The sequence below is a fragment of the Perognathus longimembris genome, chromosome 4, assembly GCF_023159225.1.
Source record: "Perognathus longimembris pacificus isolate PPM17 chromosome 4, ASM2315922v1, whole genome shotgun sequence".
Classification (NCBI taxonomy): Eukaryota; Metazoa; Chordata; class Mammalia; order Rodentia; family Heteromyidae; genus Perognathus; species Perognathus longimembris.
This window is the reverse complement of record NC_063164.1, coordinates 61,668,156-61,685,357: the sequence shown is the minus strand read 5'-3', so window position 1 is coordinate 61,685,357 and position 17,202 is coordinate 61,668,156. Positions and strand designations below refer to the sequence as shown.

Genomic DNA, 17,202 nt, shown 5'->3' with positions numbered 1-17,202 from the left:
CTAAAAGCTGGTTCTTTGAGAAAATAAAATCGACAGACCCCTCGCAAGACTTACAAAAAAAAGAAGAGAAGAGATTCATATATGTAAAATCAGGGACTCCACTGGAAAAATAACAACAAGTACACACGATATTCAAACAATCATAAGGAACTATTTCCAGAACCTCTACTCACTAAAAAACAATAATTTTACAGAAATGGATCAATTCTTAGAGAAGTATAAACTGCCCAAACTGAACCAAGAAGAAATAAATCAACTAAATAAACCAATAACTTACAGCGAGATATGGGGGGTAATCAAGAACCTCCCAACAAAGAAAAGCCCAGGCCCAGATGGATTCACCAACGAATTCTATAAAACCTTTAGTGAGGAGGTAATACCAATACTCCTCAAACTCTTCCGTGAAATAGAAACAGAGGGAGAAACCCCAAACTCATTCTGTGAAGCTAATAGCATACTCAATCCCAAACCAGGCAAACACCCAACAAAAAAAGAGAACTACAAACCAATATCACTAATGAACACAGACCCAAAGCTCCTCAATAAAATATTAGCTAACAGGATCCAGAAACTGATCAAGAAAATTATACACCATGACCAAGTAGGCTTCATCCCACAGTCACAAGGATGGTTCAACATCCGTAAATCAATCAATGTAATTCACCACATCAACAGAACTAAAATCAAGAATCACATTGTTATCTCAGTCGATGCCCAAAAAGCCTTTGACAAAATACAACATCCATACTTATTAAAAGCTCTGCAGAGAACAGGAATAGATGGAACATTCCTCAAAACAATAAAAGCCATATACAACAGACCAACTGCTAACATCATATTAAATGGGGAGAAACTAAAATCATTCCCCCTAAACTCAGGAACAAGACAAGGATGCCCACTCTCCCCACTTCTTTTCAATATAGTGCTGGAATCCCTAGCTATAGCAATAAGACAAGAGGAGGACATCAAAGGGATCCACATTGGCAAGGAAGAAATCAAGCTATCCCTATTCACAGGTGACATGATCTTATATCTGAAGGACCCAAAAAACTCAGTCCCCAAACTCCTACACCTAATAAACCATTTTGGCAAGTAGCAGGCTACAAAATCAATCCACAAAAGTCAGCAGCTTTTCTGTACACCAGCAATATACATGCAGAAAAGGAAATTATGGAAATAATTCCTTTTACAGTAGCCAAAAAAAAAAAAAGTACCTAGGGATCAACCTAACCAAAGACATGACGGACCTATTTAACGAGAACTATAAAAATCTGATAAAGGAAATCAAAGAAGACACAAGGAGATGGAAAGACCTACCATGCTCATGGGTAGGCAGAATCAATAGAGTGAAAATGGCCATATTGCCCAAATTTTTATACAAATTCAATGCAATCCCCATCAAAATCCCAGCTACATTCTTCACTGAAATAGGGAAAGCAACCCATAAATTCATATGGAACAGCAAAAGACCTAGAATAGCCAAAGCAATTGTAGGCAAAAAAAGCAGTGCAGGAGGTATCACAATACCAGACTTCAAGCTCTATTATAGAGCCATCATAACAAAAACAGCCTGGTATTGATATTAAAACAGAACGGAAGACCAATGGATCAGAATTGAAGACCCAGAAATAAAACTGCACTCTTACAGTCAGCTGATATTCGACAAAGGAGCTAAAGACATACAATGGAATAAACAGAGCCTCTTCAACTACTGGTGCTGGGATAACTGGGCAGCCATATGCAGAAAACTCAAAGTAGACCCAAGCCTATCACCATGCACCAAGATCAACTCAAAATGGACCAAGGACCTCAATATAAGGCCTGAATCCTTGAAACTCCTGAAGGACAGAGTAGGAAATATGCTACAACTTACAGGCACAGGAAGGAACTTCCTGAATAGAGTCCCAGGGGCACAACAAATAGGGGAGAGACTCGACAAATGGGAGTACAACAAATTAAAACGTTTTTGCACAGCTAAGGACATAGCCACCAGAATAGAAAGACAGCCAACTATATGGGAAAGGATCTTTACCAGCACAACAACAGACAAAGGCGTGATATCTGTCATCTACAGAGAACTAAAAAAACTAAGCCCCTCCAAGCCCAGTAAACCAATTAGGAAATGGGCAAAGGAGCTAAAGAGAGACTTCACAAGAGAAGAGATAAAGTGGCAAAGAAACATATAAGGAAATGTTCAACATCCCTGGTAGTAAAGGAGATGCAAATAAAAACAACCCTGAGATACCACCTGACTCCAGTTAGAATGGCCTATAGTCTGAACTCAGGCAACAACAAATGCTGGAGGGGGTGCGGGGAAAGAGGAACCCTCCTCCACTGTTGGTGGGAGTGCAAATTAGTACAACTACTTTGGAGAACAGTATGGAGGTTTGTCAAAAAGCTCAACATAGACCTACCCTATGACCCAGCCATACCACTCCTAGGCATCTATCCTGAACAGCAGGTCCCAAGATATGAAAAAGACATTTGCACTTCCATGTTTATCACTGCACAATTCACAATAGCCAAAATATGGAAACAACCCAGATGCCCCTCCACAGACGAATGGATCCAAAAAATATGGTACCTATACACAATGGAATTCTACAGAGCGATTAGAAATGGTGAAATATTGTTATTCGTAGGGAAATGGTCAGAACTTGAACAAATAATGTTGAGTGAGAGAAGCCTAGAACACAAAAAACAAAGGGGCATGATCTCCCTGATATATGACTGTTAAGATGGGGTGATGGAGAGACAGTAGAGACCAGGTCTGTGAAACCAAAAACTTCTTGTCAAATGGTATTTCCCACAGGTTTGGGTCAGCGACCCTTCACTATGTAACTAAAACCAAACAACTACTCAACATATAAAGGTCAAAAATTGACCTCTCAGTGGATCACAATAGCTCAAAAGCTATGTATGTATGTTCATATAAGACAATTGTCAACATATTGTCTATTGTCAACATTACATTTAAAGCCCTAGGCGAATTTTCTTTGGCATAGGCCACGTGGCTATTGTATATGTTCTTGGTACATTGTATATTGTATATATGTCTACCGACCTAGGGAAGGGAAAGAACAACAGGATATAAGATATCACAAGTAATGTACACACTGCCCTACTATGTAACTGTACCCTTTTTGCACTACACTTTGTCCAAAAAAACTTTTCTTTAATTAATAAATAAATTACAAAAAAAAAAAAGAAAATTGGGTCCCCCTGTCATTTCAACTAGGTCTCTGTCCAATGGGCAATGAGTAGCCCTAAGGATTCACATACCGTCTGCCACTTGGCCTTTGATCGTTCAGCTTCAAATTTAGCAACTTCTTTGCGATCGTGAAATGATACCAGCAACTTCCAAATGCATAGGAGGACAACCCCGATGAGGAGAATAGCCAATGCGACCCCCAACATGATCATGAGGATATTTGGAGGTTTGGGACAGTCTGGAAAAACAGATGAAATTATGTTAAGAATTTAGTACAATGACTATTTTGATGTAGGAAAGACTGTTTCGTTCCAGCATTGATGATAAAACCCAGGGCCTTGTACCTATCAGGCAAGTTTCTCACTATGCTCCAACCCACAAGAAGATGTTTCTTAATGCATTTCCATCCACATGTTCTCTGTAGCAGAGGGTAAATATGGACACATTTTGTCCTGGCAAAATTTCAAAGCATAATTCTTAAGGGATGGGTTTTTATTATGTCAAAGCAGAACAAAAGATAAAGAAACAGTTTAATATAGAAAGCAAATGAATATACAGTCAGCTTCTTAGGACTCAAGTTCTGCATGTTCAAATTCAACCAACAGTGGACTGAAAAATATTATGAAAAATGTATCTGTTCTGAACATGTGCAGTCTTTTGTTCAGCTAATTTTGCCTACTTAATGAGTATAGTAGATATTTAGATCGCATTTACATTGTATTGGGTGTTCTAAGTAATTAAGAGATGATTTAAAGAATATAGGAAGCTATATGAAAGTTAAATGTTAGCATAAGGAGTTTTGCACTTGCAGACATGAGGATGATCATATCCTTGATTGTTGTGTTAAAGAAGTTAGAATTCCAAAGTAACAATTAATGTAAATAAGATATTTAAAGGACCATGAGAAAGATGGTCTCTACCAAGTACATGATAAGGTAGAAATAGAAACTGTGTGTTTGTTGCATTTGGCAATGTTTTCAAGAGTATTCTCAAATCATAAGCATTCTAGGAGATTATATTAAAAATGATCAAAACCCATTCCTTGTAAAGATGTTTTCTATTTCTTCTTCTTTTTACAAAGACAATCATGGCTTCCCTTTATATTTTGTTGAGCCCTTAATGCAGTGCTCCAACTTTCTGAGCAGTTCCTGAACTGGAATATTAAGGGTGATTTTTGCTCTAATGTGACATGCTGTGGTGTGAATTCCATCAAGTCCTTTGACCTCATCTTCACAACAAATCACAGTTCTCTTGAATTTCCTGATGATAGCAACAAGTACAGGTATTCGTTCTTCTTAAACCAACAGCTTGCTAAACCCTTGCCCCTAAGATTCTGTGGATCTTGAATGCTGCCACAGATGCATTATCAAAAGTATTCCAGGTGACTTTTATCTTGAAGGGAACTTTGGAAGGGACATGTTCTGTACGGTCCTCTTAACTTGAAAACTCTGTAAAATGGTATTTTGAATTTATTGATAATGTAATTCTTGCAGTTTTACAGTACTTTCCTTTATTGACAGCAGAATGACTAATAATCCTTGCAATATGCCTAGGAGATGATACATCTCTTAATGAAACATTATAATTAAGCTCTCCTTTTGCTTTCATGGGGAAAAAACATCTTGCATGAAAATGATCATTAACTATCTGCATCCCTTTGCAATAAATGAGCAAAATTTGCAGTATCTAATGAGAGGGAAGAATCATGTTTAGTTTATCCTAAAGCTATTGCTGGTAGCTGTTGACTAAGGAGAGTCTCTTCACATAGACTAGTCATGTTGCTTCTGAGATCCCACTCACAGCCAATCTGATCCAAGAACAATTAATGACCCTCACACATCATGAAGTCTGACCTCATACACTCTTTTGTTCTTTGGTAGAAAAGTAATATAAGGAGGTTATGACAGTTGCTAAAGACATAGCTACTACTGTAAGGAGGTATAAAGATAGTCATCTAACATGGCAAATGATAAATAGCTGCCTGGGAGATGTGAATAGTACTCTTGTGTAGGAAGCAGCAGTATTGCACCTAGAAGGATGCATGCTGGTCTGGCTTTATCTTTTACAAAGAAGTGTCTAGGCTAGAGCATAACATGTTCCTGTTCAAAGCAGGCTGTAGCTTGCCAAGATATGTAACCAGAAAGTGAATTTGGAGAGTTCTCCTGTAGGAAATAAAAGAGGAATAGACATGGCTTGGCTGAGATCATTTTAAGAGCTTAACATCATTGGGCTTTGTATGTTTCTCAAGAAAAGATTTTTAGGTCATGTGCCAGGGCAGGTATCACACAATAGAGCTCTCCTTTCCAGATCCCTGTGTCATTCCTTTTTTTATACTCAGATCAAAGATGGATTTCTTGGTGGGAGAAGAGGATGACTTCCTTTTATTCTCCATCTCTGTGTGGAATGTCACCTATTGAGTTTGAGATCAGTGCTAATGACAACATTCTCAATATCTAATACTGCTATTCTGTCCTATCTGGTAACTCTACTATGTATAGCTATTGAGTGCTTGAGATGTGAAGCTTTCAAGTTAGGCTCTTCTTAATTTGATTTAAAATACTATGACACAATGTATGCCAAAATGTAAAATATCTCATTACTAATATTTATATCAATTGTATGTTGAAAATATTACTATTTGGGATATAATTATAAATAAAATTCATTTCATAGATCTCATTGGTTTTCTAATATGGTCCCTAGAAAATAAATATGGTTTCTATAACAGTAATGGAAAGCTGAGTTACTATCTTTTGTCACTTAGATGTTGATTGTGATTGCACAGCCAGTGGGAGGCAGTGTAGCACAATGGTTAAGAGCCTGGGCTCTAAGCCAGGCTTCTGGAGTTCCTCAACCAGCTCTGTTGCTTAATTTCTGGAAGCATAGCAAATTACTTATGTCTCTATGCCTGGGTTGCCTTACCTGTATAGCAAAATAATAGTAGTACTTGCTTTATATGGTTGTTGAGGATATTAAGTAAATTACCCAGGTGAAACATATGGAATAACACCTGGTATGCAGCATTAGTAAGGGCTTCATAAATAAGGATGCGCTTTAAGTAGCTGTAGTGTTGTTGCTATAACACATGCATTCTTCTTCCTTGTTTTTCTTCTAGATCATAAAAGCCAGAACCCTCCAAGGTATAATTGCAGGAGTGGCATCTGCAGTGTTTGGCATGTTCCAGGTGGGAAGGCTCCTCAGCTGTTATTCCTTGACTAACATAGCTTGTAGGCTTCAAAAGTCCCTCCATATGTGAAAAGGAAGGTGAAGGAAGCTCTTCCCAGGCTTACAAGCATTCTGTTGAGCACTGTTCACTGACTCCTTTTTCTACTTGCTTGGTGGACACTGGAAATCATTAACCTCTCTCTCTCTGTCCTCTTTTCCATTTACCTCTTCTCTGGCCAAACTTCCAACCCCCACACCTCAGTGCTGTGGGAAGGGAAGGACTGCTGGATTCTAGGGGTGGGCTCTGCTCTCAGGGTTTCTACCTAGAATTTGGACAATTGCTGAGGAAGTGAAGCCACAGAGAGGTGATTTTTTTCTCTTCCTTTATCTCTACTACAAGTGCATAAGGATAAATAAAATAACAGCAACAAAAAGGTATCATGGCAACTCTGAATGCTCAGAAAGATGAGCTGTCATATGCCCTTTGTACTGTGTGTAAGAATGCAAGAATTAACAATGGTCAGTAATGATGTGGTATTTATCAGCCAAAAGAATGTTTTAGGGGTGGGGGAGTAAAACCAACTAGATATAAAAACCTCTGTATTTAAACCAGGGCCTACTCTAGGAATTTTTGTTGTTTGGGAGGGGTTTTTATTCCAATACAGTTGATACTCTAAGTGGGCACATTTGATTTCAGGATAACTTGTTAAAGTCACTGTGACAGTCCCAAAAGAGTGTTGGAGAATTGGATTTAATAAAACAGATAAAGAGGAGGCAAGCTTTTTGCCTTATAAAATAATCCATTCCCAGAAAGCTTGATTCACCTTTTTTCCTTAACTAATGACTGCAAAATGTATTTGGGGTATGTATTTCAAAGAAATCTATTCATGTGTTTTTTTAAAAGAGCCAATCTCCAGAAACATTCTCCTCACCTGAACTTCAAAACCAGATTCATAGTCCCTCTTTTATTTCTTGGATTATATTGACCTCTATCTTACCTCAGCATGGCATGTGATGTGTTTTTGATCATGTTTCCTTGATTGGGTTGTGAGATTTTGGAATTTATCTTCTGGTTATGCTGGTATTGTTTTGGTTTTTAAGCACCTAAATGGTGTGCATTATTTGATAGCTTCGGTTTCAAATTCAGGCCTTACTATATATCAGCAGATTGAAATATACACAACAAAACATCAATGCTTTATAGCCAACATATGCTGTGGTTGTCTGAGCCAGAATTGAGGCTCAGAACTATTGAAGGGAGAAGGAGGTTGTGGACATAGTCTGATGGGGTCTGATTGAACACAGGTGTGTTCTTGTTTGTGCAAAAACTCCAGGGAGAGTTATCTCAATAATTGAAGACAGAAAAAGGGAGGCACATATGACTATTCAAGGATACTGACAGGGTTCCTGGGACAGTTACTCAAAGAAGGAGCTCAGTACCCTGCATCAGGGTTGTTGTTAAAATTCAGATTCCTATGTGGGAGAATGATGGAAGGGGTGACATTTTATTAAGATGCATTGTAATTATAAACTGATTTGTTGAATTGAAACCCATTAAAGGTAATGTTTAAAAAGTCAGATGCCTAGACCACACATCTGGTACACTGTCTCAGGAAACTGGCATTATTTAACAAGTTTCCAGGTGAAACGACCTAACAATTGAGTACCTTCTCTACAGACACATCCCTTCCTACCGAATATAAACTCATCTCTTTCCTTTATTGAATATAAATTTTTTATTTGAGCATTTTATTAGTCCCAAACTGACTCTACAGGTCCATGTGGAGTCTTGCTGTCTTGTCTGCCTCGGCATTATCATTGTATAGCTATTGCTCTAAGTTACATATCCCCATATGTTTCACATTCATTATTTCATGTAACTATACTCTTAAAAGAAAGTAGGATTATTTTTTTCCCCATTTGATGGATGAGGAAAAAGACTCTGAGAGAGGCAGGTGTCTCCCAGAATGTCAAAGATCTATTAATGATGGAATAGTATTACAGCCAAGGTTTTCCTGATTCCTTCTCATGTTTTAAATCTACTACACTCCTCTCTGTTAGCTGTTGAAACGATACACCTTTGCTTTTATTTCATTTGATCAGTTCACCTTTGTACAAATCAGCAGCCAGCTTTCAGAGAGATGATGATTGGAACAAATACAAGTCATGCTGTTATCTGGTCTTAGTAAAAGACATTGGGATACAGCAAACCTTTTAATGAGTATTTTCAATCTTTAGGGAAGCAGAGATATTCTACCTAAAATCTGCAAATGTCATTCCTGGCAAGCTACCTGAAGAGGCTTTGTTTTTTTTCCTTGTAGCCTTGCTTGGCATTGACAATGGAAGGCAAACCACCCACCTTTTTCATTGATGTTGTGAATGATGGTTTTCCCCTCGTTATCTGTAGTGATTAGGAATGTAATAAGACATTCATTTTCTCCTTGCAGAGAGCAGGAAACAGAACTATCCTTTGAGAAATCTGTAGATAAAGGAGTCATTCATTAGGTTAAATCAGATTCCAAAAGAGATTATTTTTAAAGCAAAGTAGTATTGAGTTTTAATATGCAAATAAGTATTTTCAGTGTTGCAGAATGGAAACAGAAAAGGCATGGAGTTTTTTTTTTTTTCCCCTACCATGTGAGATTTCTGGTTTTATTCATGATTCAGAAGAACAATTCCAGATGTGGTCAATCAGGACTTACCATCAAATGTACCTACCAAACTGATGTGGGCAGGGTTTCAATAGAGTAAAAGTACTGCAAGGCAGGTGTCCACAGCTGCCTAGGGAATAGAATGGCCCTGGTTATGGAAACGAGGGGCTGTGTGTTCCTCTTCACTGAGAGCATATGGGAGGAGGGCTGTATTACATTGCTGCATAGTTCAAATGGATACTGATACTTTTAGAGTGGCCTTTCTCACAAAGATGCAGTCAAGATTGCTGACTGTGGGCTGTCACCACAGTGAAAATAAATTAGTGCCAAGAAACAGAGGCAGAATTGTTAATGTAGATCAGGGAGCTATAAGATAAAGTTAAACCTCAGATTAAAAGGAACTTGGAATGACACTTTGTCATTCAGTACTGATCTTTTGTTAATTAAAAACAAAAAAAGCCTAGTTTTCCTCAGGTCTTTTCCAAATTGATTTTTTCTTGTTAAGTTTGTTAAAGAGAATGATATGAATCAAATGACAGAATTAGAAGTTAATGTAACTCTTGTGGTCAGAACTTCCAATGGGTCAGCTCTTCTTTCAAAATTATCTAGTGTTTTATGAATTAAAACAAAACCAAATGTCCAAACTGCTTTATAGTTCTTCTCTCTTCCAAATTGGAGACTTTTAAATAATATTCTTAAAATTACTGCTTTTGAGAAACCTGTAAATACAATGGACCGTTTACTCTTAATCTAAACTTCCAAGACATATGGCCAAATATTGTGTTTTGACATGATGGGTCAGAATATTAAAATGGACACTATCCAAGATCACCTTGGACACATTCTTCCTCAATTTACTACTTCTCTCTGCTAAAACAAAATGGTGCTAATAAAACAGAATTTCATGTGTTTCTCTGATTCTTATGAAAAAAATTAAATGACAGCTTCCTTGGGTATAAAAAGATTACAGCCACAGAGAGATAGAAATATTAAGGGGTAATTATTTGTTATCTTTGTATTGGGTTTATAAGATAAAAACCTGGTAAGGTCTGTGTGAAATGTGCCTTGTTTTATTCATGAAAATGGACTAAGAAAACATTTAGCATTATAAATATGATTTCAGATAATAGATTTAAGTGAATAAATGTTTTTGAACTCAAGAGAAACACTCATTTATTTACGTAGAAATCCAATTACAAATTATCCTAGTTTGGTCATTTCCAAATGCTTATGATCATCTAAATCACCTGGGAGTTTTGAAAATAGATTCTGGATGATGTCTCTGGGTTTTGTGATGAGAGAGGCTGCTGTTGTGCATAGAGGCTTGGACTTTGAGTGAGTGATTTAATAAGCATTTTAATAAGATGTTTCTGATTTAAAGGCTTGGAGAAGCTCTGGGCAACACTTGATTAGTAAAATTTGTGTTATTTACTGTGTTTGATGGTAAATGGCACTGCATGTATAATTCATACTTTGGTTCTTTTCAGATGGCCTTCATCACACCTCTGTCTCCTTTGCCACTCCAATTAACTAGACAATCTTAGAGACTCTGCCTTTGCTTTCTGGAGTGTTTTCTTCCTTCCTTCTTTCTACCACAATGGTACAGGCCCACATCATTGTTTTGAATACACTTAATGGAGAGCATTTGGTTCTCAGGTAAAATACGTGGATAGCTTATCATACTCACTTCAGTAATATTAATCCTGCTTTTTTTATTTTCTTTTAAATAGCTGCACTGAAGCCCAGGGAGGCTTACTTTTCTCAGCCAGTATTATTTAAGTTTTAATGGAACTGTGACTATGACCTTTGAGTCACGACTCCCATCTTGCTTTAATTACTTCTCTGCTCCTTTTCCTGACTGTTCCAGCTCTAGATGTGGCCCGTTTTGTAGTGTTTGGGTATTGAAATAGTACTATCGAATGTGCAGTAAAAGATTTGCATAATTAGCTGCTAAGGTTTTCTTTTGTTGTTCATAAAAATGGACCTTTATTCTTTCTTTCTTTTTAACCTTCCTTTGTGACTGCTTGCATTGCTGCCCTAGAATGATACAGGGAAAATAAGATGTTCAGTGGTCCATGAAATCATACTTAGAGAAGGAAGAAATGTGAGAATGTTGGTGAAGAGGTGGAATCTGGGAAGGTTCAGGAAGGATGAGAAAAACAAACTGTTTATACTACTGAATCAAAATAACTCTATATTTTAAGACCTCAGCTCTGGGATCAGTTAGCAGTTCTCAAGAAACATGGTTTCCAAAGAGGGGAAAACAAGTGGTTATATGGGATGGTAAGTTTGGGAATCCCTCCTTTAGTCTCCCCTGGTGATGTCTGTGTATGCACACACACACACACACACACAAACACACACAACACACACACGCACGCGCACAATTGATTTAAGGTATATTGAACAACTCAATGATTGCAAAGAAAATTACTGTTTCATTTCCAAAATTTGTATAATTATGGATAATTTAGATTTTTCACTATTACATTCAGAACTAGGGTTTTATGGGACATATTTTGAATAACAATGCTGAATATGTAAATGCTGGAATAAATTAAAAACATAACTCCTTTAGTAAAAATTAGTAAAGGGCAATGCACAAGATTAAGTCACATGTTCTTAGATGTGCTAACTCAAGTCACTCACAGTACAATGGAGGACCAATTAATACAAATAATAAAGCTATGCATCTTTTATTTGATCATCCATGTCCTCATTGGGGGAAGGGTAGGTTGCTAAATGACCCTCTAGTAGAGCAAAGAAGATATGAGCACTTGGAAATGATGTGATCAAATAATATAACTGGGAAGTCATTTGTTAAAGGACTTCCCAAAAAGGCACATTAGAAATGTGACTTTTAAATTGACAGCATAACAAATATTTTTCCCTGAAGTTTATCCAGATTAGAGCTTTAAATATGTGTTCTTTACTTATACATATATGTTTTAAATGTAAGTTTAAAAATTTAGCTATGTTTTAAATATAAATATATTTCTTAAATATATGTACATGTATGTGTTCTATATATAAGTATTAGTAAATCAATTGTTATTTTCATTCTCCAAGTTAGAATTGTATCCCCACCTTTTGAAGAAATTTTAGTCACAAAATTTTAGACACACAAAAAATAAGTAAACATTTTAAAACTGATTTGAATCTAGTCTTTCTCTCAAATCCAAGTACTTATGATAACCTACTCAGAAACATATATACTTAAATAGAGTTACTACCCCATTCACACCATCATGAGTCACATGTTTTTAAGGCTTCCTGCTTTTCCCTTAGGCACATTAGATTTCCCATGTTGCCAATGAATAGAGTTTTTTGTCATTGCAGGACATTTTCTGTAATTTTTGCTCATTTCCCAGAGACAATTAGTTAAGTCTCTCTAGTGTTTGCTGGGAAATGAGCCTAGAAGGATATGCTGAGACTCAGTACCAGACACTATCATTGGTGCCTCTCTCAGGGCATTGATGTATCTTAACTTTCATATTAGTCTCAGGCACACGCCATCTCATCCCATTTATTGTTATTTGGTGTGTTTAGACTTGGTCATCAGAAAAGCAGACAGAGGTTTTATGAGCACTAATCATACCCCTCCACACATGGAAATGTAGTCATCACTCTCAATTTTGAGTAAAAGTAAATCATTTCCAAAAGAACATAAATGTCATTCTGTTATTCTGTTTTTGAAGTAGATTAATTTCTGTATTTTAATTCCATCTAGTCAAAATACACAGTCTTCAATATTTCCCCTTACCCTAGACACCCTTGGTTATATCTATCATGTGCATGGAGTAATAATTCTACCTGAGCAGAGTGATAATGTGAAATTTGTAAGGATGAAAAGCCAAACTCCACTCCATTGCCCTTTTAGGAAAAAAGAATCTTCTTTGTTTTAAAGTGGTTCAAAAGTTATTTTTTTTCATGTGGTGATCCCAGACAAAATGCAATGGATTTAGATATTTGACATGAAATCTTGCTCTTAGAATAGATCTCATTTTGAGTAATTAAACTTAAAAGGACAGACGAAAGCAAGAGCTTTGTTTTCTTAGCAGTTAGATATAATAGAAACTTCATGAATTTTGGGTATGAGGCCAAAGGGAATTAAGTATATGGCCATGTAATGTCCATGACTGGAAGGATGGGAGTAAAAGCACTAGATGAGGAGGGGTGGGGGAAATGGCCATGAACAGAAAACTGCCTAACACTTGGGAGCTTCAGTCAGACAAACTGTTTTATAGCTGGCTTTATCGTATCTTGAAATAAGGCAATCAGATGATAGAGGATGATTTTAGATGGGGGCAGGGGGTTAGCACTTAGCTATTTCGTCAATTTTCTTCCTTTTTCGTTTGGAAAATAAACTATCCTGGAATTCTCTACAATTGCATTTGTTAAGCAGAGGTGAACTTGCCAACAGAGCTGAAGTCCAATAAAATAGCTATGAATTTAAATTGCTCACATCCCAAGCCATCAAGTTTTTTGCCTTATAAAATGCATCTACTCTTAAAAGAATGTGGGTGAGCTAATGTCCTGGTGTAAATGGGGTCAAGCTACGGACACCCCTTTATTCAGAGTGTTTCTGCCTCTGAGGAACTATGTAAAGGAAATGAATAGGATTTAAGACAAGTAGCACCTTCCTCCTCACTGATTGTTGCCCCAGTCAGTTTGCATTTGTCCACACATTCTTCCGGAGCCTGGCCATCTGTTGACAGGTGACATTCAATACAGCTTCTGTGGACAGAATTCAACAGAATTTGTCAGTTCATGTTGGTGGAAAGTAGACATGCAGCTAGATAGTGCTTTATGATTCTTGTTGCAGGGACAACAGGAGTGTCTTATAGATGACATTGGGCCTTTTGCTACTTACAGAAAGATGTCCAAGATGACACTGAATTATTTTGAATTCTACTTAGTAATCAATGTTCCCTGAGCCAGCCTTGATAATAGTTACTATAATCATTTTTCTATAGTGATTGCGGCTGATTGGTTAAGAAAAAAATGTTTCAATTTTTGATTTAGCTCTGTATTTTCATTTTACCTTTTCCTAGGGAGAATTTATATTCATAAATATGATTAGTGTCTGGACAAAGTTATGAATGACGTGACACAAATAATCTATATCTCAACCAGAATTTTAAGAATGATTAGTGGTCTTAATATATCTTAGTGATTATTTAAAAATTCCACTTTTTGTCTTACTCTTTTTGAATAAGTTCAGGCTTTGGTAAGGATGATCTTTTTTTAAAGCTTAGAATTCGTATCTGGATCTTCATTAATTCAAGCTTTTAAATAAAAGATTGCTGTTTATAGAAGAGTACTTTCAAGGACATAAGGAAATTAAGCTACCTTAAAGCTGTCTAGGGAGCAAAGTAAAATTTAGAGTCTGAATTAGGCTGCAAATCACTTAACAAATAGTTTATGCTTGGAGTAATCCAGAGCAGCAAAAGTTTTCTGAGATTCTATTTCAGACGCTTCTCCCAGCGTACCATGGGTATGTATATCATGGCTATGGGTATGTGTACTCTGCTTGCAGCCCCCTACCCAAACCCCCTATGTCTCAGCCAAAGCTACATGCACTCTGGGCAAGCCTTTCCTAACCCAGAGATACAGCTAGCTCCTTCCAATGGAACCCCAGAACTCCTCTACAGGAGGAACCTGTGGGAGTGGGAACAGAGGAATTGTGAAGTTGCCTTTGCATTATAAATCCTATGTCTAAATTATATATGTATAATTGATGAATGCCTGATGAGACTTGGGGATACCTTTGTACATCTCTTAGGGGGATGCCCTAGCTAGACTGACAGGTCTTCCCTTGCCCTGTAGTTCAATAGCAGATTTTACATGCCCATTGTGAATGGCAGCCCCCATATTGCTGCAATTACATTCAAAAGCATCTGTCTTTCCATTAGATTCTCAACAACTGTGAAGGAAGATACTAATTGTAGCAGTCTTCTCTGCTTGATCATGGCCTAACACCATTCTTGGCATGCACCAGGTATTTAATACCTATTAGGTAAATGAACATACACACAAATAAATAAATGAACAAATTTCAAAACTAACACACACCAAGAAAATCATTCTGATTCCCAACTTTGAACTAGTTTGGTTATTATCCTATATCTTATAAACCAGATTTAAGATTGAATTAAGCCAGGTGCTGGTGGCTCACACCTGTAATTCTAGCTACTCAGGAGGCTGAGATCTGAGGTTTGTGGTTTGAAGCCTGTCCAGGCAGGAAAGTCCATGTGACTTCTATCTCCAATAAACTACTCAGAAAAAGCTAGAAGTGTCACTGGGGCTCAAGTAGTAGACCTAGCATTGTGCTAAAGAAACTCAGGGATAGTGCCCAAGCCCTGAGTTCAAGCCCCAGGACTGGCACGTGTGCATGCACTCATGTGCACACACACACACACACACACACACACACACACACACACACGATTGAATCATGTTTACAGAGGAGATAGAAAGAAATGGTAGTCCTGCACATGCTAGCCAGAGGGAAGCACCAGTCCACTTGAGCTATATCTTTAGCCCTTGTGTTTGTATTTTGATTTTGAGATAGAGTCTCACCAATGTTTCCAGAAAGCCTTAAACTCAAGATCCTCTGTCTCACTCTCTTGAGCAGCTGGAATTATAGGTATGTGCTACTATGATTGGCTACATAAATGAACATTTTATTTTATTTTTTCCATCTTGCCATGCTGGGGATTGAATCCAGGGCCTCACACATGCTAAGTAAGCACTCTACTACTGAGCTCAAGCCCCAGCCTGACACATTACATTTGATTCTGCTCAAAGAAGTCTAGTCATGCTATATGCTTCTGACACATGTCACAGCCGTCGCCAGTGACTGAGAAGTCTTGCCACCCAAATGGTGAAGGACCACTGCATGAAAATATGCATATTTTCTGCCCAGTACATTATAGTACCGAGAGGCATCTATTTAGGAAATGCAAAGGCAACCTAAAATGTAACAAAAATCCTAAAATGAAATGTAACTCATAGGTAACTGCAGCCCTGTAGACTAGACCTAGGGTTAAGACCATCCCATAGGCAATCTCCAGAAGCATTCAAACCCCAAAGGCAATGTTATTGTTCTCACTACACAGGTAGCCCGCTTTCAATCTGTTGAAGGTATATTTGCAATACATACTTTGAACTGTTTTTGTTGCCATGAATTACCTGAAATCAGAAGACAAGCCTGGCATCTGTGCTCTCATTCTTCAGTTACCTTGCAGTCTCCTTGGGTTCCAGGAAAGATAGGACTGATGGAAAACATCTTTATGACAAGGACTAAAACTACCCCTAAAGGAACAGCAGAACCTTGCAGTACAGATCATCCCCAAATGAGGATAATCACCGGTAATGATCAGGCTGCACCCTGGAGCCAGAGAAGTCATGTCTTGGAAACCAGACAGTGTTAACAGCATTTCCAGGAACCCAGGAAAACCAGAACTGAGATAATGTCCAGCCAGGACACACCTGTAACTGGGACTCTAAATGGTGTCTATGTTTAGTGCCTGCTGTTGTTGGTCCTCCACTTAGACCAAATGCTCAGATCTGTATCCTAAAGATGACTGGAAGTGAGCTAAAGTGCCATATCCCTGTGGCAATCTATACCACATAATCTCTTTCTTTTCATATTTCTCTCTTCATAAGATTTCCTATCACTTTCATTATGTTGGAGTCCTGCCTGAATCTCAGGCTGGACTCAAGGACTGAGTTCAAAGGCATCACTGACTTTCTAGTACCAATACTTCCTCATGGCACAGTTAACCTAGAAGTGCTTCACCTGACCTACAAGTTTTGCCCCAATTTGACAAAGAAGTTAGCTACTAACAAAAGAAGTCATTTTATTACTGAAAAAAATAAGAAAATGTGGGGTTCTTTTGGTGGTTGTTATTGTTTTTATAGGATAAAAATATAATACACAATAGCTATATATAATGCAAACCACAAAAAGACCCCAAAGAGCATGGGCACAGTAAAAGTAGAGGGGAGGGGGTATTGAAAGCTGAGATTGTCTTTTTTCTTCTTTGCCTTCTTCAGCTTATGGATAGAAATGAATCCACCTGCAAGTTCAGCAGTTAAACTTCTAGATAAGAAAGAAACTTGGAGGGGCGGGTGCTGTAAGTGGGTGGCAATGGAGTCCCTCCAGGGCAA

General features: G+C 37.6%; 1 protein-coding gene across 1 annotated transcript in view; it reads right to left on the bottom strand.

Annotated features, from left to right (window-relative positions):
• Positions 1–17,202, bottom strand: part of Itgb6 (integrin subunit beta 6) — a 71,659-nt gene that overhangs the window by 11,588 nt on the left and 42,869 nt on the right. Inside the window, exons 13-15 of the mRNA XM_048345355.1 lie at positions 13,667–13,764; positions 8,736–8,855; positions 3,283–3,449 (exon numbers count right to left, since the gene is read on the bottom strand). Coding sequence (XP_048201312.1) covers positions 3,283–3,449; positions 8,736–8,855; positions 13,667–13,764 — 385 coding nt within the window. The remainder of the gene's footprint in view (positions 1–3,282; positions 3,450–8,735; positions 8,856–13,666; positions 13,765–17,202) is intronic.